The sequence below is a fragment of the Spinacia oleracea genome, chromosome 3, assembly GCF_020520425.1.
Source record: "Spinacia oleracea cultivar Varoflay chromosome 3, BTI_SOV_V1, whole genome shotgun sequence".
Classification (NCBI taxonomy): Eukaryota; Viridiplantae; Streptophyta; class Magnoliopsida; order Caryophyllales; family Amaranthaceae; genus Spinacia; species Spinacia oleracea.
Genome location: NC_079489.1, coordinates 4,770,741 through 4,797,171, shown reverse-complemented (window position 1 = coordinate 4,797,171; position 26,431 = coordinate 4,770,741). Strand labels below are relative to the sequence as shown.

The 26,431-nt window shown below is 34.0% G+C and overlaps 3 protein-coding genes and 1 long non-coding RNA gene across 6 annotated transcripts; 1 reads left to right on the top strand and 3 right to left on the bottom strand.

Annotated features, from left to right (window-relative positions):
* Nucleotides 1–1,215: 1,215 nt before the first annotated feature.
* Nucleotides 1,216–3,155, bottom strand: LOC130459117 (uncharacterized). The gene is made up of 2 exons (XM_056838394.1): nucleotides 2,561–3,155; nucleotides 1,216–1,689 (listed from the first exon to the last, which is right to left on the bottom strand). Exons 1-2 carry the CDS (start codon nucleotides 2,870–2,872, stop codon nucleotides 1,414–1,416), a joined length of 588 nt encoding a protein of 195 aa, XP_056694372.1. The 5' UTR covers nucleotides 2,873–3,155; the 3' UTR covers nucleotides 1,216–1,413.
* Nucleotides 2,944–4,267, bottom strand: LOC110780397 (uncharacterized). The gene is made up of 2 exons (XM_056837977.1): nucleotides 3,911–4,267; nucleotides 2,944–2,955 (listed from the first exon to the last, which is right to left on the bottom strand). The coding sequence occupies exons 1-2, from the start codon at nucleotides 4,265–4,267 to the stop codon at nucleotides 2,944–2,946; spliced, it is 369 nt and encodes a 122-aa protein (XP_056693955.1).
* A 1,172-nt stretch (nucleotides 4,268–5,439) lies between these two features.
* Nucleotides 5,440–10,640, top strand: LOC110780104 (uncharacterized). 3 transcript variants are annotated; one of them, XR_008929746.1, is made up of 5 exons: nucleotides 5,454–5,803; nucleotides 6,651–6,793; nucleotides 7,049–7,407; nucleotides 9,575–9,662; nucleotides 10,112–10,640. It is a non-coding gene; the product is annotated as an uncharacterized lncRNA (long non-coding RNA). The 3 variants fall into 3 exon arrangements; XR_008929747.1 differs by having other exon boundaries at nucleotides 5,440–5,803; nucleotides 6,651–9,040; XR_008929745.1 differs by having other exon boundaries at nucleotides 5,453–5,803; nucleotides 6,651–7,407.
* Nucleotides 10,641–12,033: 1,393 nt separating this feature from the next.
* LOC110777580 (RNA polymerase sigma factor sigE, chloroplastic/mitochondrial) lies at nucleotides 12,034–18,035 on the bottom strand. Its single transcript, XM_056838392.1, has 6 exons — nucleotides 17,802–18,035; nucleotides 15,458–16,216; nucleotides 14,976–15,122; nucleotides 14,429–14,665; nucleotides 13,564–13,827; nucleotides 12,034–12,583 (listed from the first exon to the last, which is right to left on the bottom strand). The coding sequence occupies exons 2-6, from the start codon at nucleotides 16,175–16,177 to the stop codon at nucleotides 12,386–12,388; spliced, it is 1,566 nt and encodes a 521-aa protein (XP_056694370.1). The 5' UTR covers nucleotides 16,178–16,216; nucleotides 17,802–18,035; the 3' UTR covers nucleotides 12,034–12,385.
* Between the last annotated feature and the right edge of the window lie 8,396 nt (nucleotides 18,036–26,431).

Sequence of the window (26,431 nt, the reverse complement as noted above, 5' to 3'; positions counted from 1 at the left end):
TACATCACAAACTTTTATATAAGGCAGTCTTACACAAAAGACCACCTTGTGTCATTTAAGTTAATCAATGAAATCAATTAGTTAAGCAATCACTACAAGAATTTGTATCTTTAATGACAACCTATTAACGACGGGTCAAAAATTCCGTCGCAAAAACCTTTTACTACGGGGCTAACAACCAAACAAAGACGGAAATAATTGTCACAAATGTCTTTTATGACGGGTTAACGACGGGATTTTTCATTAACGACGGCCCCCTTTTATGACGGGTTCGCCACAGGAAATCCCGTCATTAATCAACGATTACTGGCCTTTAGCGACGAGATTTCCTCTCGTTAATGATACAATTTCTTGTAGTGAATGGAACTAATTAGTTTGCATTGAAACCAATTAGTTAAACAAAACTAATTAGTAAGCGCTAGAACTAATTAGTTAAGCAATGAAACCAATTAGTTAAGCAATCAAAGTGGTAATTCTGGTAACGCGGTGTTACACAAAAGTTACCGATATATTTTGTGTTCGATCTCTGTCACATTTTCTCCTTGCGCGTAAAGGAAAAATTTAAAAGGGTACATCGTGCACCCGGTTGCACCTTATATGTATTGTCAACAATCCTCCTCCGTTCATATACAGTCATAAATGTTAAATGTTTTTCCCTTAACATGACAAACTCTCACATTTTTGCATCATAAAAATATCAAAACAATTGATTTTTATTTAGCATAACATACTTGTCCATTATTGGATTGTAATAACTAATAACTAAATTTTGAACCAAACAACCATAAATGAAATGTTAAAGATGTTATACACATAGGCTTCATACAAACTTTCATATATGTATCCTTTAACACCAATTAGATTTTTATGTCCATATCCATTTTCATGAGTATTACCAAATTAAGCCGGTGAAGCGGTCAATTAAGTAATGCCCTTGCAAATTAATGCTCTTGCAAATTTGTTATTTCAACATCCTCCCAATATTAAGATATAAATTTCAACCTTTTTTTTCAGGCAAAACTCGAATTTTGGTCTAAAAATGCATATTTTATGCTATCCAAACCCGTACTTTTCCGGATCCGGCCAGCGGACCGACTATAGATAACCAAATCTACTAGAGCTCATTCGATAAGCATAAAAATAGTCTTGATTGTACGTGCATAATAATAAAAATTGCCATAGAAGGTCAGGTAGAATTAATTGTGGAGAGAAAGTACAAATTGACACACACTAGTATCAAGAATTTTCAAGTTCGATCTATATATGGGACAAGAACCAACCCACATGATCATAACAAACTTGTGAATCGAAATAGGCTTAATTTGATACAATTTCGAATCATCAATAATTCATCAATAGGGAAAGTGTCATATATGTACATTGCTAGCTCCCCTATATAAATCCTTCAACTCTTCAAGTGTTACTAACAAGAACATCTTTGTAAGGGGTAGCCGCGATAGGTTTCTTTGGCTCGGCCCCTTGAAATCTACGAGTGGAAAGACTTTCGTCGGTTATTAGAGGAACACGACCTTCTCTTACTCGAACCAACCCTTCTTGAGCACCTCCTCGTAGTTTCTCTAAACGTAGTCCGTTCATTTGTTGCATCTTAAACACCTTCACCACATTCATTAATCCTCCTATGAACAATAATAAGCTCCCGAATACTCCCAACCATACCCATGTGTTCCCCTGTATATATGCATATCAACACCAAACCATTAGTTGAAGTCACAAAATCACGGTATATCAACAATATCCAATTAGCTCAATGTGTCACCATAGCGCACTAAAACCGTGCGCCTCTCTAAATCCTCGACTACAATAACTTGTACAAGCTTTCTAGCGACTAGCGAGTATGGTGAACTCTAGATAACTTAGGTCTAGGATATGTTATGTTCACCTTATTTCCAGCCTCTCCAAATCCTCGACTACAATACATTTGTACAAGTTTGTAGCCGAGTATGGTGAACTCTAGATAACTTAGGTCCAGGTTCTGTTCACCTTATTTCCACTTATTTTAGCAAAATAAAGCAAAATAAGTTCAGATAAGATAAATTAATAACAAATAAGAGCTACCCAAAGACAATCTATCTATACTATATATTAAAAGGCGTTTCTAAGGATGTTTATGTGACACGTGGCGCTCTGCCTAAGAATCATTCATTCCAAGTGATCTTCACATACATAAAAAAATTTCAAATATGATTTGCATAAGGCTTGAACCTCCAACCTTGTGTTTAAACAATAAAGCTTTTACCATTAAGACATGGTATGTTTCATATCATCATTGTGAAAATAAAAATTAATAAGTACTCCGTAAATGCAAATATTTTAATGTAGTAACCCGAGGCATCGCCCGGGCCCAAAAACTAGTTTATATCTAAAATAAGTTTTGATAGGTTCTATTAAGTTCAGGTGCATCAAATAAGATAACTTCGAAAAAAAATAAGTGAAATCAAGTGAATATAACACATTCAAATTAACATAGTAACTATATAGGGGAATGAAATCGATCATCCGAACATTACTCACAAGTTTAATTTGGGGGAAAATGACTTACAAGAAGCAAGAGCCCATGGTAAATCCAACTTGATTGATCACGGGTGTTGATAATTGCACCCACCACAAACAACAAGCTTCCTAATAAAAAGGGAATGGTGACACTCTCTTGCAATATTTGAATATGACCATCGGCTCTTTCGTAGATTTGACAAGAATTGTGTACCGAGCCAATCAGCCATAAAACTGGTCCAACAATTAGCATATTCAAGGCATGCCTTTCTAACTTGAAACCAATTCCTTTTTCTTCCTGCAAGTAATTAATTTCGAGAAAATTCCTTAGCTTAATATTTGGGCAAATAGTAAAGATCATTATGGAACACAATGTTATGCTTAATACTTGTGCAAATAGTAAAAATAATTATGAAATGGAGGTAGTAACTGTTAACGCAAAACCTATAAAATTAACACAAAATCATATCTATAAATTATAGATTGACCAAAAATAATAATCTATAGATTGACAATGAGAGTGTCACTTTCTAATTAATTATAAAGTATAACTATCTAATTATAGAGTGTGATTCTTTGACCACGAAGTGTAAATGTATTCTTATAATCATATGACGATTTTAATTATCAAAGTGGCACATAGGTAAGACATTCCCTAATGACATAATCTATAAACATTAAAATTAAAACATAAAGCATAAAGCATTAGCATTACATAAATAAAGGGGCTAAACTTGGGCAATGTATTATTGTGTTTTGTGGGAGCTTTCTTGATTGTTCAATATAGGTCAATCTTCATTCTCTAGAATTTTCTACCTCTTCACTAACTAGATTTGTCTAGACACTTAACTAGATATTTTTCAAGTAAATTCTTAACTACTCCGTCCGTCCCATAATTATTTTCCTGTTTGACCAAAAACACGAATTTTAAGAAAAGTGAAATATAATACATGAAAAAGGGGAATAAAGTACAAATAATGATTGAGTTGTATGAAAAGGTAGAATAAAGTACATTGGAAAGTACACGGGGGTTTTCAATTAAATTTTAATTAATATAGTACATGAGAAAATGGGGACCTTAGTAGCCAAAATTAAAAACAGGAAGATAATTTTGGGACACTCGTTTAGGAAAGCAGGAAGATAATTTTGGGACGGAGGGATTAAATATTTTTCAAGTAAATTCTAAACGTTGTTTTGACTAGATTTTTCTACGCACTTTACTACTAGATTCATTTTTATAGAGTACATTCTAGATTTAGATTTTTCTAGATTAACATTTTAACAAATCTGTAGTTTTATGCTTATGGTATTAATAACAAAACCTATAAAGATTAAAATTAAAACATAAATTAAAGCAACCACCATAATTACAATGTCTTAAGTTGCTAAAATAGATTACCAGAATTAACAGAAAAAGGATTCCCAAAAAGGACAAAAGAGACCCCAAAATCTGAACAACAGGAACAGCAAACTCAACAAGACCAAGCTGAACATCAAACTCCATCAACGGCAACCGGTAATCAATTCCGGCAAGGTGAGCCACCAGATCATGAACATTCACGGCGGCGATGAGAAAATACCCGATTAAAAGAAGGACAAGCCCAGATCTGGGCTCCATTGAGAATTGGGCTAAAAAGCCCGTTAAAAGTATAACCGTAGCAAACAAGTAAAGCCCAGCATTCATGTATTCTGCCCGATTTCTTGATAGTCTTGGCCCGTACAGCCTGCTTTCTCTTGCACTTGCTAATTTCACCATTTTTTTTCTAACTTTTTTTTGGGTGTGTGATTTTGATTTGTGTGTTTAATCAATTGATTAGTTTATGTAGGAAATGTGAAGAAGAAGATTTGTGAAGTTTAAATGATGTAAGCCGGAATTAATGGAGAGAGAGAAAACGATGAGTAATGACTAATGAGAGTGATGAGGAGGGGGAGTTTGGGAGTTGAGTTGATACGTGGTGTTCATGCATGGTGGTAGTCAAGTAAGGTGATCTTACAACTTTACATGTGTTGCTTTTACATTGGGTTGACACGTTTTTTTAATTGTTATGGTTTATGAGTTTCTTTTGGGTGCAACTGTGAGAAATAAAGATGGCCGGGCCGGGCCGGGCCGATTCGAGATATGATACGGCCCAACGCGAAAAAAACATGTCTCGGTACGGCCACAACTACTAAAGTTCGGGTTTGGGTATTGTTACTTAGTGTACCGGGGTTGGGCATGGGTCATGTCGGGTTGCGTACATTGTTTAGAATGGGCGGAGAAAAAGTAGGGTTTAGCGAGTTTGTGCTGAACTTTAGACAAAGAGGCGCGACCTATGTGTTGCGCTCGGGGTCCCTTAAGGAAATTTTAGTCAAGCAGCTAAAAGTAAGCAGACTGACCGACCCTAAGTTTCTCATTCCTTAGTGAAGTCTGGTTTGAGCCCCGATGAAACCGATCCCTCCGGTAGAGGGTGGACTGGTCCGGTAGCGGAATTGAGGGTTATCACGAAACTCGCAAAAATGGGTGGCATCATATTTTCTCCCTGAAGGTTTTCCGAGGATTGCAAAACCTATATGGCCAACATTAAAATGAATTGTGGGGGTCTAACAAAATTTAACAAATACAACATGTGAGACTAAATTGTCACCTCTTATACTCGTGCCAAATTTCGAAATGATATCCATAAATGGTCCACTACTATACCTCTCAAGCCCATGCTATGAGAGACTTGTGTCAAGTCGAGCAAATTTCGTCTAGTGCCGTGATGATTTGGTCTATGCCTAACTTTAACTATTATGAATACAATACAAATTGTTTTAAATTATCGGGTTGGGCAATTTCTCACGTGGAATATTATTGATCAAAGTATAACATATGTCATATCTATGAATGTTTTACGTACATCTAGATATGAGTACCTTAAATTAAGTTTTTTTTTTTATAGTTAAAATTAGATACACTCGACTGCATAATTGTGTTTATGACATTTGAGCCTTCTAAAATGCTCTCCAATATTTGGGGTTGCTTGCATAAGGCAACTTTAAGGTCGATGCAATGATTCTATTAAAAGAAACAAAAAATATTGATGATGTTCAGGTTTACGTTCTATGTTCTTGTCCATAACCGCTTTATGTTAAACGGAGTAATTGAAGATGGAAATATGCAGTGCCTCCAAATCCCAGAATTGAACTGAGAGAGTTAATCTACTTAACTACCACGCCGGCGATTGCACCCCAACTGTTCGACAAAATGCCGAGACGAACTTTTATCACCTGCAAAACCCATGTTTACTGGGCACACCAGTCCCCAAATCAGGTATATAGGTCTTTGCCCTGTCTTAAAAATCTTGGTTTTGGACTTTTGAGTTGATTCCTATGTTATTTTTAATTTACTTTAATGGGTTTGTATCGATCTTTGTGATCAAATGATCAATTGTTAAAACATTCATGTTCATTGTTGATAGAACTGGGTTTACAGTAGCTAATGGTGATCAAATGATCAATTGTTAAAACATTCATTTTCATTGTTGATATAATTGGGTTTACAGTAGCTAATGGTGATCAAATGATCAATTGTTAAAACATTCATGTTCATTGTTGATATAACTGGGTTTACAATAGCTAATGGTAAATGATCTCATTTTAATAGGGACCCAATACAAATGGGAAAGATTGAAAATCTGAAGGTAGATTTCAATGTCATGAAACTGACAGTATATAAATAACAGGACAGAACTATGCTTGATGATTGGAATGCTGATAGAATCTGTGTCCGGCCACCTCCTTCCCCTGGTTGGGATGGGTAGGAAAATTGATGCTATTGGGTTGAATCTTTATTTCTTAGAATTTGAATATAGAAGCTAACTTATCATAACACCTTGCCACAGAAAAAACAAGCACTACAGGTTCTCTTCTTGTTTTTCAGTTGTTGCTATTGGCAAAGGTGGTCCTGCAAATTTTCACCAAAATTTGATGTTGATTATAGTATAGATAATAGATGCATAGATTTGGTTGTGGTTTTGTAGGTACCCATGAGAAACTATCTCCTACTACACTGCCGAAATTTGCATATGAAGGCTTGTGAATTTATATACTTCTGCATTCCTAAACTGATGGTTAGTATAACTTAATCAGTTATTTGAGACTGATGTTGGTATTTACAGGATAATGATGGTAGCTCAACTATGATCTAGCAGAACACAAGAGTTATTTTGTGTGTCTACATCAACATCAAGATTAGCAAGCATTAACCGTTAAGGTGCAACCAGGGGCGTACAGGATGTGACTACTTTGATACCTATCACAGGTACAAATCACTCTTTCATATCTCTTGTCTTCCATTAGTTTGTTGTTATGCAATTGTGATCTATATATGCAATGTGGAATAAACAGATTACATCATTTACATGTGTATGTAGAAATCTATTTGTTGTTGCTCTTCGTGTCACTGTCATCTTCATATTCAGTTGCTAGTCTATTGACTTGTTTGGGTTTCTCTTTATCCTCCTCTAAATCCCATTTGTTTGTGTCTTCCTCTATTCCTCTTTCTTTATATTTCCAGTAAACCATCAGTTGGAAGATGCCCAAGATAATTCCAACCAAGTTAGGTGACTGCCAAACGGTCAAGATTCAAGTTAGAAGAACCAAAATGCATTTTACAAAATATGTAAAAATACTAAAGGTTCATGATATACTTTTGGTAAATATAAGTTCCTATGGGGAAAAAATAATGAACTGAAAAAGACGAGAGAGTGGCAAGTGAGATCAGGGGAGTTCACAAACCGTGATGAAAAAATCATGGCTCAGTAGTCCATAGCATCCCCAGAAGCAACTAGAAAGGAGAGTGAAGAATGACAGATAAAATGGCATGAATTCCACGCTTTTGGTTGCTATCACTTGCTTCTGCGGTAATATATCCAGGTAAGATGTTAATTCCTTGCCAAAAGGTCCCAAGATTTGTTATTTTCTGAGAAGTGCATGTCAATGATTGATAGGTAAACACGACAGATTTTGGGGCTTTACTAACATGAGAATGTATGTCAAAATATGATAGATTTTAGATTACATGATATTTTGCTACCATGCAATCATGTAGTGCTTTAACTGATAAGCATGTCTGTTAAGAACCTGTGATAATTTAAGAGAGCATGATGGGTTATGAAGACTCACCACAGCAACAAGAGGGGCACCATATAGTGCTATCGAAGTTACCAGCCCTACACTTCCAACAAATATTTTCCTTTTATGATGGTCATGCAACAGTAAGGCAGAGATTAGTGCTGTGGCTACGAATAGTGCAAGAAAAGTCATTGTTAATGCTGCAACTTTCACCTGCATCATGTCATGGAATTATTATCACAAACTCTGTGCATGACCATCTTCACTGACTTGTTTTTGAATGATAAACAAAAAAAGTTCTGGCTCCTAGAAGTATCAAAAGATACTAAGGATGTTTGAAATGACTGACCTTTTCCCTTGTTGAAGTTAAGGAAAGATAGACGAGGACAAAACAGGATTCCAGTAGGACACCTAGGCCATTGACGGTGGTGAGGGAGACATTTTCCCATCCTTTGCTTACAATAGGTAAGCCGTACCAAGTGTAAAGGAGAGCGTTGAGTAGAGCAACAATGTATGGGACATATGAAAACCCTTGAGTGCTCTTCTTCTTTATGATTGTTGAAAATGTTAATCTGGGAAAACATTGAATTTTGAAGTTATTTGAGAATTTTGATAGCTTCTAATCTTGGACTAAAAGAATGAGAAAAAATTTAGGTTGATGAAACAATTGGGTGGAGTTTCACAGTACATGGGTGATGCATAAAGTAACGCAGAAGCCAAGTTTCCTGCAAAAGAAAATATATAAGGTTAAACTTTTTTAGCTACTCATTTAGTTAACAGGGGTTTGAGAATAGGGATGTACCCAAAACTCCAACAGCTATCCGCAGTTTATCCCCCATGTTATCACCCTAACGATCCTGGGGGTAATGGCTGTGTGATAGTACGCTCAACAAATATTTATTGTTAATGCAGCATGATCTGTTTGGCAGCCTTTGATTGATATAAATAGCCAAAGATTGTGCTAAAGTTGTACGATATAAAAATATTGGGAGCATAAACTTCCTTTTTCAAAAATTATTCTGGTCATAATACTTTAGTATGGTAGAAAAGGAAGATGGTAATGGTGGTGGAGCAACATGTAATGAACTGTTATGTTCTGATTCTGAGTAAAAAACATACATGGCTAATAATATTGTTCATATATTTGAGTTTCCTTTACTAGAATTCCCCCTTTTTACTGTCAATGGAAATTCATATTTTCTCGTGCTCTTCTCGTAGCACTTTGGAACTAGCTGTGAGTGTGAAAATTATAGTATAATATGTTTAGAAGAAAAGTGATTACAAATTTGGGCAGTAAGATGATTGCAGGTGCCTTACAAGAAACTAGTGTGTGGTGAATTGCGATCTTTTAGCAACCAAACCAGTTTTAGCAGTTAAGGTGTAGTTGGAGAAATGACCTAAACCATTGTGGAAAGTGGAATCAATGGTAATTGGGGTAAGCTTTGTCGGAATCTTACATTTTCTGATTGTGAAGTAGTTAGGAAATAGCCTCGGCCAGTCTAGGTTTGCATATGGGTGCTGCTTGCATCTGCAACTCCCTGGAGTCCTGGACCCTGGCAACGTTAGGGACATAGGATCATACTGATTATTGTTGCTGGCATATTATTATATCTCAAAAGCATAGTTTTCTGAGGAGAAAAGCCAAATCAGTGTGATTGCCATGTATGTCAACATGTCCATGAGCTGTCCATTGTTTCTTCTAATACCAACAAACCTCTATCAATAAGAAAGCATTACATGGTTTCACGGTGATAAGATTAGATCAATTCTAGGCATGTTTCTGTTTAATACTGCCTAGTGTGGCTATCAACATCCTGATATTGTGAATTTTATATTACTCGTATCTGTTAGGCGTAATTGGACAACTGTTTTAGGCATGCTGAAATGAAAAGTGAAGTAACTGATGATAAATACTTTTTAGAAGAGTATTCTTAATCTGATAGACTGACAGATGTTCTGCAAATTGTAGTTTGACAGGGGCGGCCAATCTGACTTGACAGTAGGCTAAACTTCTTTGAAGAAATGGTTATGTCAGACTATCTGTCAGAGTAAACACTGTAAGTCATTAGCTTTAACACTTAAGTGATGTGTGTCTGTGCGAAGAGAACCGTAGTCTTTAACCATTCAAGTCTTGGCAGTTGCTTTTAAGATGAACGTATCATATGTTCTTTGAACATTCACTTTTAGCCTATCTTTTCTGCTGCATCATCGCCTCTCTTGTGCTTTTCTGTTTAAGCATTCTTGGAGATTAGACCAATCACTATCTGTGAAAAGCTAACAGAATATCGTCATGATCTGTTACATCATTGGGTCTGCACTCTGCACTATGATTCTTGCGTTTCAGAATGGTTTCTGCCTATTTGATTTATGTGTCCTAATCAATGATGATGCATTGAAATGGCTATGTTATGAAGATTGTTCTAAAGAATAAGTTCTCTTTGTCCCAAGACTTTGGTGTATGAGTAACCCTTTATTCTGTTCTAATGGATTGTTGTCATCTCAACAGGGGAAGAAAATGGACTTTCTGTAAAAGCAGACAGAAATAACAAATCCTGACGTGATAATGGGTGTGGAATCCTGCAACAGCAAGTAAAAGCTTTGTGTCTACAACTTTGAATCCACATTTTAATTTTGTCGGATTCATTTGCGAAACTCGGAGCTTGGTGAAATGGTTAAATACACCGTACATAGTACACAACAAAGTGGGATCGCGATAAGGGTTTTGGTTCGTTTACTAGAGACTTCACTTGGTGTTTAAGTACAATATCTTCTGTTATGATGAGTGGAAAGCTGAACTCCACCATTTCCAGGTGAATGGAAACCACATTGACAGTTTACTCTGTTGTTTCTTTCTTTCTTTATTTCTGATGCCACTTTTTTTGTAATCTGATCTTTCTTTTTTCCCTCAATCCTGTAATTGTTCTTTTGTAGGACAAAGTGCATATATACTCCAAATAAGTGGTGATTATTAAACGCCATCATGATCTTAGTGTTAATGGTATTTTGGTATAATATTTCAGGATCTTTTTATTTTAGATTCAGGCTTTTGTTGTTGTGCTGCAGTGTAGAATTATAAACTACAGTGTCTGCACCAAAAGCTACTTATCTACAGTTTATTTTATTATGTTTGGGGACTTTGCCCCTTGATAATGGAGTTATATGCTATCAACTGTGTTAACATCTTATTAGTGTGACCAATGGCGGAGCCAGGATTTTACCTTGGGGGGCGGTTGTTCCCGTACAGGTGACGTCGAAAAAAAATTGCTTTAACTAAATACTTAATTAATTTAATTATATATTATTAAATACGAAGTATAGTTATAATAAGAACTTATAAATATGTAAAATCAGTGGTAGAGTTAAATATAATGACATAAAATATGAGATCTAGAAACATGGGTAAAATCAAAAATAAAGATTCAACCCCCCAAAAAAACCCATTTTGCTCGTAGTAGGAGTCGAACACCAAGCCTGTTTAACAAATTCACAATACTTCATTACACCTCGAACCTCACACCTATGCTTCATTACACTTGAACCTCGCACCTATGCTTCAATACACCTCACTGACAACCACTGGGGCAAAATAAATTCACTGTCCAATGTATACATTTTAATATATAACATTTTATTTTTCATCTTTAGGGGGCGGCTGCCCCTACCACCTACCAGCCCCCCTGTCTCCGCTACTGAATGTCACACGCTAATTTTCCATTTTATTTAATGTTATCTTATTTCAGAACCTTCTTACTTACACTATTTGTCCATTCGAACCCTCGCTCATTTCACTCACTAGTCACAATCTTTCCTTTCTCTCACAAGCCATATACATCCAATATCCTCCGCCACCTTACTACCCCCTCACTCACAAGTCACAATCCTTTCCCTTCTTTCTCTCATAAGTCATATACATAATATTATCCTCTACTAACTTAGAGAGCGTTCTCTTCACCTTAAAAGTAAATAAATAATAAGTTTCAAGTCTAATAAGTTCAGATAAGTTGTCATAAGGTCCTATCAGGTCAATAAGTTTCAATCAAGTCCTATAAGTCAACTCTCTCTTTTCCAGTTTTCTCTGTTACAATCAGGTTTGATCAAGTTCTTTCAGGTCAAGCAGGTTTAATCAGTTCCAATAAGTTCAGATTTCATTCTGTGTAGAGCATGAGACCCTTAATACGACTCTGAAAGCATTTTTGGACAAAATGAGAAGCCTAAGGATATCGAAACAAGGGCTAAAAATGCAGTCAGATTCTGATGCACATTCATTTTTGTGATATCAACGGTAATTGATGACAATGAGCACTGGTTTAGAATGATAATGCTCAAATTCGAGTTTGAAACCCTATGATCACATTAGAATACCATCACATACTCTGTACGAAGTACACATCAATCGAAAATGAAAGATTTCATGCGTAAAATTTAGAATTTGAAATAAATTGTTGAATGCTAGTATAAATCACTGATTCTGTATAGTACAGGGTAAAAGATAATGTCATCTATCAGCTTGATACAAAGGAAGTTAAAAGTTCCTGAAGAAAATTACAAGTGATATTTACTTTTGAAGGAAAGGATAATATATGCAACATCCAATCCTCCTAGCCTATAACATTAGGGTATAAGTATAACATATCTATGCTTTATACGTAGTATTATTAATAAACGCTATATATGATACAGAATAATGAGTAGTATCACAGTAAATGAGACGGTAAGAGTGTGAATGGACGTATCATATATATGTACCGTGAATGATGAAAGCATCTCGTGCCAATTTGATTCAGGATATGTGACGCTGAAGATAATCCACTCGAGTTGGATGCTTAAGCTTCATTAACGCCTTCATTTCGTGTTTCCTGACCATTTCTCTTGAAATGCTGAGGTTTCCAGCGATTTCTCCAAGTGTTCTATCTCCTTTACCATCAAGACCATATCTTTGCCGGATTACCAAGCTTTCTTTCGGCTTCAAAGAGTCAAGCTGTCAAGGAATGGTAAAAAAGTTATTCTCAAACTTACATTTTATTATGAACTCTGTCCATATGAGTGGTTCTATGGCCACGACCAATTATAAAATGACGTGTAACGAAGTTGGGATGTTAAAATCTTATAACATGACATTTATGAATGAAGTGTAAAAGTTCCTAATCATTTCAGGTAAATCCTGTTATATTTTGCTTAATCCCAATAAACCCACAATCTATTATACTGAGAAGTTTCAAAAATAATATTTTGATGAAAAATTATCAAGGTTGGGGGATGAAAAACAGTACTTACAACATCATCGATTGCAAGTCTAATTATAAAATGACGTCTAACAAAGTTGGGACGTTGAATCTTTAACATGCAGGGCGGTTCTTGGGGTGTGCGGGGGCAAGTGGGCAACAAATTTCAGATACAATATTAAGTGGGCAACAAGTTTCCTAAGTATTAACAAAAACAAAATTGAAGTACTGGTTAAGGTGTTGTTACGTACTCCCTCCGTCCTATTTTTATAGTCCTGCTTCTATTTTGGGCGTCCCAAAATTTTTGTTTCAATTTTTGGCCATTAAGTTTTCCACTTTCTCATGTACTATTAATTAAAAATGCATTGAAAACCAACGAAACTTCCACTATGTACTATATTTCCTTTTCCATGTAATATATTCCAGTTTCTCATACAAATCAATCATCAATGTACTATATTCTAATTTCCTATGTATTATATTCCACTTTTCTTAAAACCTGTGTTTTTAGTCAAACAATACTATAAATATGGGACGGAGGGAGTAATACCCAAGGTCATGGGTTCGTTCATGTAATAGTGAAGTGCAAGTGTGCAACAGCTCCTAACTAATTCAGGTGAATCCTGTTATATTCTCCCTAATCCCAACAAGTCCTCAATATGTTATACTAAGAAGTCACGAAAACAATATTGTGATGAAAAATTATCAAAGCCGCGGGATGAAAAACAGTACTTACAACATCGTCGATTGCAAGTCTAAGAAGGGCTGGTTGCCTCTGCTTGTCACTTCCAACACCATCTTCATCAGTAATCCCTTTGATAAACTCCTCTTGTGTGACTTTATGCCTAGAATGTAAGGAAACAACAGAATTTGAAGCTCTCATCACCACTTTATATCTTTCAGGAGAGATTCCAACCCTTTCCATTATCTCTTCTTCTGTAGGCATTCTTTTAAGCTCGAACATCAATTCTAGTTTGGCCTTTTGAATTTCCACCCTGACCTGCATGCAGTTGTTAATCAAAAATCTTGAAGGATTTTGAAGAAGTTGTTGAATTTGTGAACAAGGTTATCAATCTCGCGATTCTACTTTGAATCGGAAGGGAATTTTACGATTCTACGAACAAGTATAATCAAGATTTTATTCTCAAAATTCATTTACAGTGCTTATATTATAGGTGAAAAACATAATCATTGAAATATATAGTTGTTTAATAGCTAATTAAGCAATAATTGACAATATTTATCTATTAATAACTTTCTCAACATGATTTAAATTTACGAGGTTTTGCTAGTAAAAAAAAACGTGTAGAATCGTAAAACGAATCGTTGACCATATTTGTATCGTAGAATCTTTCTACGATTTGAATCGCGATTTTAATAACCATGTTTGTGAATGAGTGCGAAACGATTTCAAAAACTTTGGGCGCACATGGTTAGGCAAGAAATTCGGTGCATAGTAAGGATAGAAAGGAGTCGTAGTTATTGTTCTAAAGCGGTAAATAATGATGGAATATGCGCCGTGGTTCAAAACCTAGGTTGCCGAGAACAAAACTATGGCAAGTGGAAAAAATATGTAGAGGTTATCAAAGAAGTAAACATACCGATTCAAGACCGAAGGGGACACGAGTAAAGCTTGAAACGGTCATTGAACGAATGATGGCATGCCTTATCCAGAAAAGAGCATAAGTAGACAGCTGAAATTTTCTCCTTGGTTCAAAGCGATCAATAGCAGTAATCAGACCCTTCACTCCTGCTTGGCATAGGTCTTGAAAATTTGGTGCATTTGTAAAATCTTGGAAATATTTGTTCATCACAAACAATACTAGCCTCAGGTTGTGCTGCAAAAGCATGATTATTCAGTAAGTAACATTATTCTCAGTTACAGTATATAAAAACCTCAGAAAGTTTAAAAACCTCGAAATGTCATGAACATGCTTGAAGGAGAGGCTTTGAACATCTTATGAACATAATGCTAAATGTTTTCAATAAATGGAGGGAAAAACATAGTTTTCAACAGCTTGAAATGTCAGGAACAGGTCTGAACTTTAAAGTAGAACGATAAGTTCATTAAACTTGTACACATATTTTCTAGAAATGTTCTGAAACATTCCATAATCATCAAAAGTTCAAAACAAAAATGAAATTCACCTTAATCAACTTGTTTCTTGCAGCATAACCAACCCCTACGTGTCTTCTTACTTCAACTACAGTCATATTCATTGCCTCTCCTAATTCATTAGCTGCTGTTTCTCTTCCCAGTTCTGTCCTCAGGTTCTCCTTTACTTGATTAAGGGCCTACAATTACGAAGAAAAATATACCATTAATTGACAAAGCTGCATGCAGATATCATCTGAAAAGGAAAAGAGACACCAAAAGGCACAATATTTCATTTAAAAGCTACTAACGGCCCGTTTTAACTGGCCATATATGGCGTAAATGGGAATGAATTTGTATGTAAATTTGTAAGGAAAATCAATATTCATTCCCCAGGTAATGCTAGTTCACTCAAAATTATCTCTTTTTTCTTCATAAATTTTTCATTATCATTCATTACCATACAGGGAGTGGTATTGGGTGAGAATGCAAATCTATGAAGAAAAACACCAAAATTGAGATAAGGTTTTACTACCTTCATTGGTTCCATCAACTTAAACAACCAAGTGTGTTCAGAAGAAGGAAGAACTGGCGGTATCTTCATCTTCTTCCAATCCAAGCTTGACAAATCAGTTGAAGCAGAGTATTCTCTTACAAGCTCATCAATCTTCTCATCTTCATTCTTAATCACTTTCTTCTTTTGAGCTAGAGGAACTGCCTTCTCTTCCTTACTTTCCTTGCTATTCTTCAATTCAATTCTCTTTGCAAGGCTCAACCGTTTAGCTTTCCTGTTCCTGTTCCTCACCACACTACTGTCACCCTCTTTTTCCCGTTCCTCATCGACTTCCGTACTCTTCCTTCTTCTTCCCCGTCTTTCTTTTACCACGTGATCGATGATCTCAGCATCCAAAACATCAGTCGCAGGACTCAGCTTGAAAATGCTTTCAAGTTTAGCAGCAGCTTCATTAAGATCTATTTCAGCAGCATATGGAGAAGCTTCAGCTATGCTGGTTGTGGTGGCACGTAGTCTTTTCACAGGCTTTGTGACTGATCTTAATCTTTTTGTGTTATCTTTCTTCGTTTCTGCGTGTAAACGTCTAGGTTCACTTACTGCAACTAAGGCTGTCTTTTTGTTTTTGTCCACTTTGAACCCTAGAATTAAGGGTCCATTGGAACTAGATTGCTGAGCTGTTGATCTTCTGCTTAATCCTAATGATGCTCGAGAAGCTGATATTGAAATGGTCACAACTCCCATACCAACTGTGTATTTCAGAAGTTTGGCGTGGAAGAAATCCTGCAAGTTATGAGCAGAAGCTAGAATGAGACCATGTTCAAATACAGGAACATGTACAATTTCTATGTCACTTACAATGTGCGGATTCTGTAGTTGTTTGGTTGACATGTTCCAATACAGGAACGCGTACACTTTTTTGACAAAGACACAAGACGTGGAATTTTTTAGGGAGAATGTCTAACTAGATGATTGGAATTTTTATGTGGAAGTTCTATTTCGAGTACTTCCTACGGTCAAACACACAACTTATAGGTACTTTATTAAAACATTATCATATACAACACCTAACAATTTGGCCACTACACAAGGTAGCTTTATTGAAACGTTATCATATACAATTTCTACACAATCCAACCCCAAAACACAAGTTTCCTAAATACTTGGGAATCCTAAAAAATTACTCCGTATCATATAAACTATACAATATATATTGTCTCAAACTATCAATACACTTCCTAATACGAGTAATAAGAAAACACAATATGTTCCCAAGAGGTAGGAGTCTTGCAATTTCTTAAGAAGAATAACTTCCTACATCATTCCAAATGGTCAATAGTATGTCCTAGGCAAAAGAAAGCTCTTGTGCTAGTTAAACCAACCTAGTTGAGAAGCACAACACTTGATTTACACAAAATGTTTCTAAATCTAATCAAAGATATTACTCAATGATCCAAATGAAAATAGCAAGAACAATTTCCTACTTGATTCCTACTCATATGACAAATCACAACTACATGAAATCATTCTCCAAAATTAACAACAAACAAATTTACGAGCTAATCGACAAATATCACCTCCCCCGCCTCGAATATCTCTTTGATCAATATGCAAAATGCACTCCACAGATTCATAACCCTAGGCTCCTTCCTTTAACTCTTTAATTAAGGAATTCAAAAATCATAGTTGCATTGTCTAGGATCAACACAAATGCAAACTCAAGCAACAATTTCAAAAGTCAATCTTCACTAATGGACCATTAACAATATCAATTTTAGCCAATCTCCACCCATACCAACAACAATCAACCGCGAAATTCCGATAAAACTCAAGTAACAATCATAGTTGCATACTTGCATTATCTAGGATCAACGTTCAACAAAAATGCAAACTCAAGCAACCATTTCAAAAGCCAATCTTCACTAGTGGAAACAATCTCAATTTTAGTCAATCCACCCATACCAACAACAATCAACCGCGAAATTCCAATAAAAATGATCAATTGACTATGATCATAACCTAATTGATTTTACTTGCAACTTACAACATTCTATAACCACAATAATAATTCAAATAAAATTTTACATTTTCACTAATAATGTTTTGTACCTCGTTCTAATCTCCACTCTTACCCTATTCAGTAATTCACTAATTCTCTGCAATGAAAACCCAAGAACAAAATAAAATAACAAAAATTTATGCCAAACTACTCAAACAAAAAATAATCAATACGATCATGTAATAATCCGCTAAATTTTTATTAGAGTAAAATTTCGACAATTCCTTAAAATTGATAAAGAGCAGAGTATTTGATCACCAGGAAACTTAAACCAAAAACAAATTTACAAAAAAATTAAAAAGAACTTACCCAAAATGGAAAGTTATGGAGTACTCAAAATTGGAGATTATGGCGGAAACCCAGAAGCAAGAATGTGTTGTTTTAGTTAGATCAAAGGAAATGGGCAGTAGTGAAATGAAGAAGGCAACTTGACTTTTCGTACTAAAATAAAATTAAAATAATTATTTGAAAAAAAAAGAACCCAGAAAATATATACTGAATTTTTGGGAAATTATGAGAACCACAAACTGGGAAGAGAGAGAAGGAGCAAGAATCGAGTGACAATTCGGCAGGGGATTCATAGTTTTCCAACTGGAGTTTTGGTGACGTGGAGGCAGTTCATGTAACCATCTTGCTTGGTTGCGAAATAAAACAATTGAGTGATGATAAAGGTCGCAAGTTGCGACAACATTTAGTTGTCGCAATCTTACGTGTCGCAGTTTAATTGGTACATATAGGCGACGCGTAGGCTATGAGTCATAATAATATTTTTACTATCAATGCAATATTTTTACTATGAAAATATGTAAATAAGGTAGTCGATATAAATAAGGAAATAAATTAGAATATTAAGATTTTTCTTGTTTTTATTGAAACATTTAAAGTAGGATATATAAATTAAATATTTTATTTTCCAATTTAAATAATGACACATAAGCATGCCATGTCATCATTGTGACACGGCTTAAAGGTCGCATGTTGCGACCTTTATCATTTTCGAAAACAATTTTGAACAAACTTATTTCTATGTTTTGAATTTTTGATGAACGATTTAGAACGATTGTCACGTCATAGAAAATCATAAATTACTCACAAGATTTAATTAAAGGCTACTAAAAAGATGTATATACAGGCTTAAAATTTATTCCATGTCGACGCATTGCATTTCCAGAGTCTTGATTAAGATAATATTTATTTGACTTAAGTTTTAACATTAGTATAAGTATATTAATAGATTATTTTAGTTCATTTTGGTTGATTAGGCAATCTACTCACGATAAATGTATGTGTGTAGCGGACTAGTGGTGAATCTAGAACAATATATTAGTGAGTACAAAATATTCTTTCATAATATAATTTAAGTGGATGTAAATAGTAAAATTTTGAAAGAAAAACTACAAAATTTTCAAATTTTATAAAAGAAAAAAAAACATTGTAAGTGGAGTATCTTCTTTCCTGTAAGTTATTTCCGCATTGGAATATGCGTACAAGGTATGAAAACTTTTAACGTAATTGTCTACTATTATTATGTAAGATCTTGTTAGATTGATCACGGACTCTAAAAAATTTAAAAATACAGAATTAAATATATGAGTGATTAAAATATTATATTGAAATCTACGGAGTATACGAATAGTAACTAACTATTGAGCTCGTTCAAAGAACGGTCGATTATATAGTGGTTATTTAGTCTATCTTTTTAAGTTCTAATTTTATTGAGCTTGTGATTTTATAGAGAATATATGATTTAAATAGAGGTAAATTTTGAAATTTGAAAGTATACATAAATTAAATAGTGCATTAATATTGAGTGTTAATCGGGGATATGGAGTGGGAAATGTTGAATGAATAGATTGGTAAATTGATGTTGTATGAGGAAGATGGAGTGAAAGAGGCGATTGTAGTTGTATAATATATTAAACAACCAAGAAAAAATAAAATAATAAACCAAATTAATGGTGGAAATAATGAATAACACGTGTCATCTAATCAAATGTGTTGACACGTACATCGGTACATATCATCTAATCAAATGTGATTTTCCCAGATATAGACTAGATATACATTGTAAAGAACTTAAAAAATTTACTAGATCTGCCTCTTGTAAGGGTGCCAATTTGGTTATTTTAAATTATAAAGCCCATACGAATTAATTACAAATATGAAATTAATCATTTTATATAGTTGACAATTTAAGAAGTCACAAGACCAATATTTGAGAATGATAGACAGCCAGCATGGAACATAGAAGTGCCACGGCAGCTAAAATATAATTTTACGGATCACGTATTTGCCACGTGCATATAATTTTAAATTGATACAATTTTTTGTTTTATTTTTGGTGGCCAGGAGGACCTTACGTTGCCACACTACATCCATTTGTATTTTTTGACATTTTTTTTTAATTTTCAAATTGGAGTTTGTGGACTAATAAACTTGTTTACATCCACAAATTAACTATGTTTATAAATTATAATTATGTCCATGAATACTTAGCAAGTGTCACCATCTTTTAAACACGAAGATATTTTAATCCAAACGAATAACTATAGCTAGAAATGAAACGTTTCTACTTGCTTATACATGTATTATCGTAGATAAGAAGAATGATTTTATAACATATCTCACAAATCACTCTACACAAGTAGGAGGGAATGTAACAAAATCTCTACTTCCAAGTACAAGCAGATAGCGTGGTGTAAGTGTATTCATCAACATCTCCACTTAATTTTTTAGATTTGAAAACACTATAGGCTCGATCCTGCCAATTTATGGGTCTCATGCGAAGTAAGAAATCATGATCCCTTATAATAAAGTACTTTGTAGTTAATAGTACGTATAGTGTAATAATCCATTGTATTTATGCATCTAACTAAATAAGTGGCGTTGTACCAAGCAAGGCTTGGCCTAGTGGTAAAGGTTTGGCCTCATATGGGATCAAACCCCACTAGGGGCTCTTTGGAGGTGAGGATTTCTCCTATAATCCCCCCTCATTTCCAATGAGTCTGACCTGCAAAGCTGGCTAGAAATACCTGTGCGAGGTACCAGTGCAGTAGAGTCCTTCATCTTACTTTAAATAAAAAAATGGCGTTTTGGCGGAAATTGTACATTAGGGGGGCAAAACTAATCTCACACTATTATTCCATCATTTTCACTCCTCACATGGTGTCGTTTCTCCCACCCCTCCATGATTCCACTGTTGTGCCTTCATGCTTTGCCGCTGCTATATCCCCGCCCACCCCCTTGCGGTTGCACTGTCCCCGTACTTTGTTGCATGTCCTCCCCTTCTCTCTCTTCTACTAATTTCACCACCAAATTTTAAAGGTCAAATTCGAACATGAAAAATGGTCGAATTTGACCATCTAAAACCATAATTAACGATAAGAATTGTTTTTTTTTACCTTAAAGTTAGGGTTCTAGTTTTTTGGGTTTTATAGGTGGGTAGGGGCTGGTTTTAAAGGTTTCTCTAGGAGGGTGAAAGGGGGTTTCGAGGTGGGCACCGGTGGTTTCGACTTGGGGAAGGGTGGTCTCGGGGTGGGGAATTTAAGGGTAGTTTTGCATTGGAAAGGGCGGTTGCAAGGTGGGAAAGGATGGAAGGGTGGTTTTGCGACAGGAGCAGATGAGGTTGGGCGGTGATATCGGTGGCGCAGTGGTTATATGGTGTTGGGCTCGGTACAAGTGTCTTTGGTGGTTGAGCTGCAGGTGGAGGTTTATTGTGGTAAGGTTAGTCAAGGTTGGTAAGATTGGTGGTCAAGGTGTGAGGGAAAGATAATGGAAATACAAGGAGGGGTGGACACAAACAGAACTGTTCGTGAACAGTTCAGAATCAGTTCGATAAAGTTCGGCTCGAGCTCGATTCGTTTGTAATTGAACCAAGCTTGAGCTTAAATTTATGGTTCGATAATTAAACGAACCAAACTCAAACTCAATGTTGTTCGGCTCGAAAGCTCGCTATCTCGTAAATTTAAGAATAATAATGCATATTTATGAGAGTTTTATATATCTATAATACCATTGTCCAAACTATCAATTAAATGGCAAATAAGGGATACTATTTTACATAACTTGTCCAAGATAAATACTATTATAATGTTAGATTAAGAAAATTATTAGTATTATTATTGTAACTGTTGGTAGAATACTAGAATATGATTTATCAGTTTATCGAATCAAGGCTCGAACAAGCTCGAAACTCGGTTCGAACTCGAAGAATTCTTATCAAGCCTGGCTCGATAAGGATTTTTAAGCTCGATGTAAGTTCGAGTTTGAACTTGGGAAAAATTTAACCAAACCAAGCTGAGCCTATTAGAGTTCGGCTCGGTTCAGCTCGTGTCCACCCCCGGGGGAATCAATTTAGAAGACTTTAATTTGGGTGGGAAGTGTAAAGGAAAAAGGGTGGGAATAACAAATATGTCTAATAAATAACACCAAAGTGAGTCATTGCAGTTGTTTCCCTTTCCCTTAGATGAATACCCCTTACGAAATATCTCCTTAGTGTTATCTTTTGTTTGTTATGGTTGGGGAATAAGATTGAGATAAGTAGTAGAGTTACTATTATACCCTTATTAACTCTCCAATTTCCTCTTTCTTCATTAAGGGTAAATTGTCTTTTACCACATAATTCTTATCCATCCACTTATACCACCCCCTCTGAAATCATGTTTATTTATCTCCACCATGTCGACATGCGACATACTTTTGGTTAGAGCAACTCCAATAGTTGTAGCTAGGGACCTGCTTGCATGCAATTTACAAAAGTTTCAAGCTACTAGCTTAACCATTAGAGTGCTTTTAATTAATTAGCTTGGCCAAGAAAAGAAAATTAGTTAGGGCAAACTAATTTACTTGGAAAAAAGTAGCCCAATGGGGATTTAAGTAACAATTAAAATTAAATGGTTAATTGTAAAAGTGGACCCTTTTAAATATTAAGCTAGTTTAGTAAATTAGTTTGCTATTGAAATACTACTACAAACTAGTTAAAGAGTAATAGTTAGCTTAAAATCTTAGGTAGGGGTGGATACGAACTAAATTGCTCGTGTACGGTTCGGAATCGACTCGGTTAAAGTTCGGTTTTAGTTCAGTTCATTTATGAACGAGCGGAACTCGAGCTCGAAAATATAGTCTGATTAATTAATGAGTAGAACTCAAACTGTACAGAGTTCAGCTCGAAAGCTCACGAACTTTAACAATTGTTTTTTCCATCTAATTTTATAAACAATAGGCTTTCGCACAATTGAGAGCAAAAATGAGCTCCTTTAAATATATTTTCCAATACCTACGTAACTATATTGTGAATTATATATTATTTTTCAATCTTTTTAAACTTCCTTTCTTTACATTCTTAGGCCATATTCTTTAGAGGTTAACTGAATTGAAATAATTTTTTTAAAAAAAATAAAAGTTACAAATAAATAAATAAATTACAAATAAAAAATAACAAATACGAGGTAAAAAATAACAAAATAATAAATAATAAAAAAATACTAGTAATAAATAATAAATACGGAGTAATAAGTAATAAATAAATAATAAATACTCCCTCCGTCACAAAATTATAGTACTGTTTTCTATTTCGGACGTCCCAAATTTATAGTATTTTTTCCTTATTTGGATGTTATTTTTCCCACTTTCCCATACACTTTCCCACACACTATATTCCACCTTTTACACTTTTTCATACATTATATTCCACTTTCCCACTTTCCCATACCGTTTCCCACTTTCCCAAACACTATATTCCACTTTTATTAAGCACTTGATTTAGTCCCCGTTTAGTTCACCTTATTTTTCCTGATTTGATCTAATCTGAAATTATTTTTTCTGATCTGATATGATTTGAACTTATTTTCCTCATCTGATCTGATCTGAATTTATTTTTCATAAATAAAATCTACAATTATTAATATTTAATTAATGATTTACATGTAAAATAAATTTTATTCAAATTTCTAATATTGTTATTATACGTTACACATTATTTATTTGACTTTAGTCATTATTTAACTATTTCGTATATTAGATAGACTTGAACATGATCTGGATAGATCGGTTATGATTTGGACATGATCTAGATAGATCTGTTCTACGTTGGACATGATCTGGACATACCAGTTCTGATATGTACATAATGGTTAAGATTTGGACATTATTTGGACGTACATATTCTGATCTAGAAGTATGGGTTCTAATCTAGGCACATTGGTTCAGATAGTACATGATTTATAAAGATCGATTCTAATCTATACATGATTTGGACATATCGATTCTCATCCATATCGATTCTCATATGGATAGATTGGTTCTTATATGGACATGATCCATACAAATCGGTTCTGATCTGGACATGATTTGGTTTTGACCTGATATAGACAGGTCGGTTCTGATCTGATCTGAGATGGCCAGATCGGTTTTGATCTGATCTAAGCTGGACAAATCAGTTCTGATCTGGACATGATATGGACGTATCGATACTGATCCGGATAGATTGTTTCTTATATGGACATGATCTGTACAAATCGGTTCTGACCTGGTTCTAATTTGATCTGATCTAATATGATCTGGACAGAAATAATAGTAATAAAATAATAGTAATAATAACAATTATATAAATACATACCAATAATAGTAATAATATTAATTAATTAATTAAATATATTATAAAAAATATAATATTGGTATAAATTTCCATTTATAGAAGCGGTGCAAGTATTAAGGGACGCCCCGAAAAGGAAAGCGGTGCGAGTATTAAGGGACAGAGGGAGTATACTTTTGGAGTAAATAATAAATAGTAAATACTTCGTAGTAAATAGGAAATAACAAATAATATTTCCCATGTTTCAAAAAAACTGGAACACTTTGACTAACACATTTGACAAGATACAACTTTGACCATAATTATCTCTAATTATTTTGTTCTAAAAGAAATCTAGAATTTAATATTATGAAAGTATATATAATGAGATCAATTCAACGAAATTTTATTTGATAACATTTTCTTTTAATAGATTAGTAAAATATATTGTCAAAGTTGGTGTATGAATAGTGGCAAAACTAAAAATTTTATAATTTTTTTTTTGAAATGGAGGAAGTATATAATAAATACTCCGTAATAAATACTCTGTAATAAACAATAGATAATAATAATAATAATAATAATAATAATAATAACAAGTAACAAATAATATATAATAATAATTAACAAGTGACAAATAACAATAACAAATACTTCGTACTCTGTAAAAATAATAAATAACAAATACTCCATACTCCCGTAACAAATAACTAATAATGAAGTAATTCTATTATTAATAAATAAAAATAAATAACTATATTAATAAAAAAAATTAATTAATAATAACAATAATAAAAAAATTAATTAAATAATAATACTCCTACCAATAATACTAATAATAATAGTAACGATATTAATATAAATTGAATTAATTCTATTTAATTTTACTGAACTGGACTGGATTTCCATAAAATTCAAACATAAAAGAACCGAGTTCATTCGAATTTGCATTACTTAAGTTTGTTTTTCCTGACTTTATCTTTAGTTGTATGCGTCAACATCTAGTTTCTTGATATTTTGATTGTGTGGTACTATTTGCTATCATTTTTTTGCGATTTATCGTTCGTATACATTGTCGTTAATATATTGGAGTTTGATTGTTCATGTTTATATTTGCAGGTAAATTGCGACATATCATTTGTATACATTGTATTTGGATATTAACTTTAAGATTGACAAAAAATTATTTTGCAGATAAATATGCAAATTTTTGTTATTTGTATAGCTAAATTGTTAGTCGTGATTTCACTTTTTTTTGTTGTTGTTATTTATTGATATTTTCATGTAATTTATTTCGTAAACAGTTTCATGTAATTGACTATTTCATTATACACACCGTAAATAATTTCATGTACTCCGTAATATGTTTATTGTAAACTACAAAATATTACTTAATAAATGAGTTAGATCCGTTATATTATCATATATTACTGGACTTATTAATCTATTTTATTTGAAAAGAACTTATTTGTTTGAAATAAAATTATTTATTTGTGAACATAGCGCAAAGACATTTCTTCACTCCAATGACACCTAGTGTTACCTGACAGGAATTTGGAAACACATCTGGGTTCATCTCATGGTACATTTTCAAAGGTTTCTGCAACCAAATGTATGTATCCATTCGCGACCAATACCGTCAACAAAATGAAATGATCTACACCAACATAATAAAAGGCGTTTGTGAAAACGTATATGTGTCACGAAACTCCCTCCGTATTACAGGATCGAATATCAAACCTCGTGGATTAAAAGTTTCGCTAGCTACCATCTCAACTAGTTACAATGTTTGTCATATTTTCACATATAAATGTAAAATACAATCTTTTAAAATTGGGCACATTTTAAGAAAACATAAACCCGACCAAAAGTAAAACCCGGAGCAACGCCCGGGCCACACACTAGTTCTTTCATAAAATCCGAGTTGGTTTCAGAAGCAAAAGACGAGTCTTCATCATCAGTAACTTGTGCTTATCTCCATTTAGGATTCCTCAATGAGTACAAAGGAAATTAAAATCGTACTTTAATTATTGAAAGATATTTGAATGTGGCGATAGAGGTTATCGATTTTTTGTAAAAATAATTACATTCATATTCTTGTATGGAAAATTTGAACTACTAATGTATAATGTTTTTCAGTAAAAATAAAATTGGAAATGTTTGCATGTTGACCATCATACTATTCTAGTAGTGATAGATAATCAATTTACTAATATAAATATTTTAAATTAATGTGGCTTGATGTTAAGCCAATAACTATATGCATTTTTTCTTTATTTGTGTCGTTTTAATCGATTATTTCCGTATTATGATTATTTTTATCCGGTAATATGGCGGTTTAATATTTTGTTTTTATTGAAGTAATTTG

What these genes read in the sequence shown, in the direction of transcription:
- LOC130459117 (XM_056838394.1), bottom strand. Translation starts at nt 2,872, where the DNA reads ATGATCTTTACTATTTGCCCAAATATTAAGCTAAGGAATTTTCTCGAA. An exon ending in ACCATGGGCTCTTGCTTCTT is followed by an intron (nt 1,690 to 2,560) that starts GTAAGTCATTTT and finishes GCATATATACAG; the next exon opens with GGGAACACATGGGTATGGTT.
- LOC110780397 (XM_056837977.1), bottom strand. Translation starts at nt 4,267, where the DNA reads ATGGTGAAATTAGCAAGTGCAAGAGAAAGCAGGCTGTACGGGCCAAGA.
- LOC110777580 (XM_056838392.1), bottom strand. Translation starts at nt 16,177, where the DNA reads ATGGGAGTTGTGACCATTTCAATATCAGCTTCTCGAGCATCATTAGGA. An exon ending in CAAGAAACAAGTTGATTAAG is followed by an intron (nt 14,666 to 14,975) that starts GTGAATTTCATT and finishes ATGCTTTTGCAG; the next exon opens with CACAACCTGAGGCTAGTATT. An exon ending in GACTTGCAATCGACGATGTT is followed by an intron (nt 12,584 to 13,563) that starts GTAAGTACTGTT and finishes ATTCCTTGACAG; the next exon opens with CTTGACTCTTTGAAGCCGAA.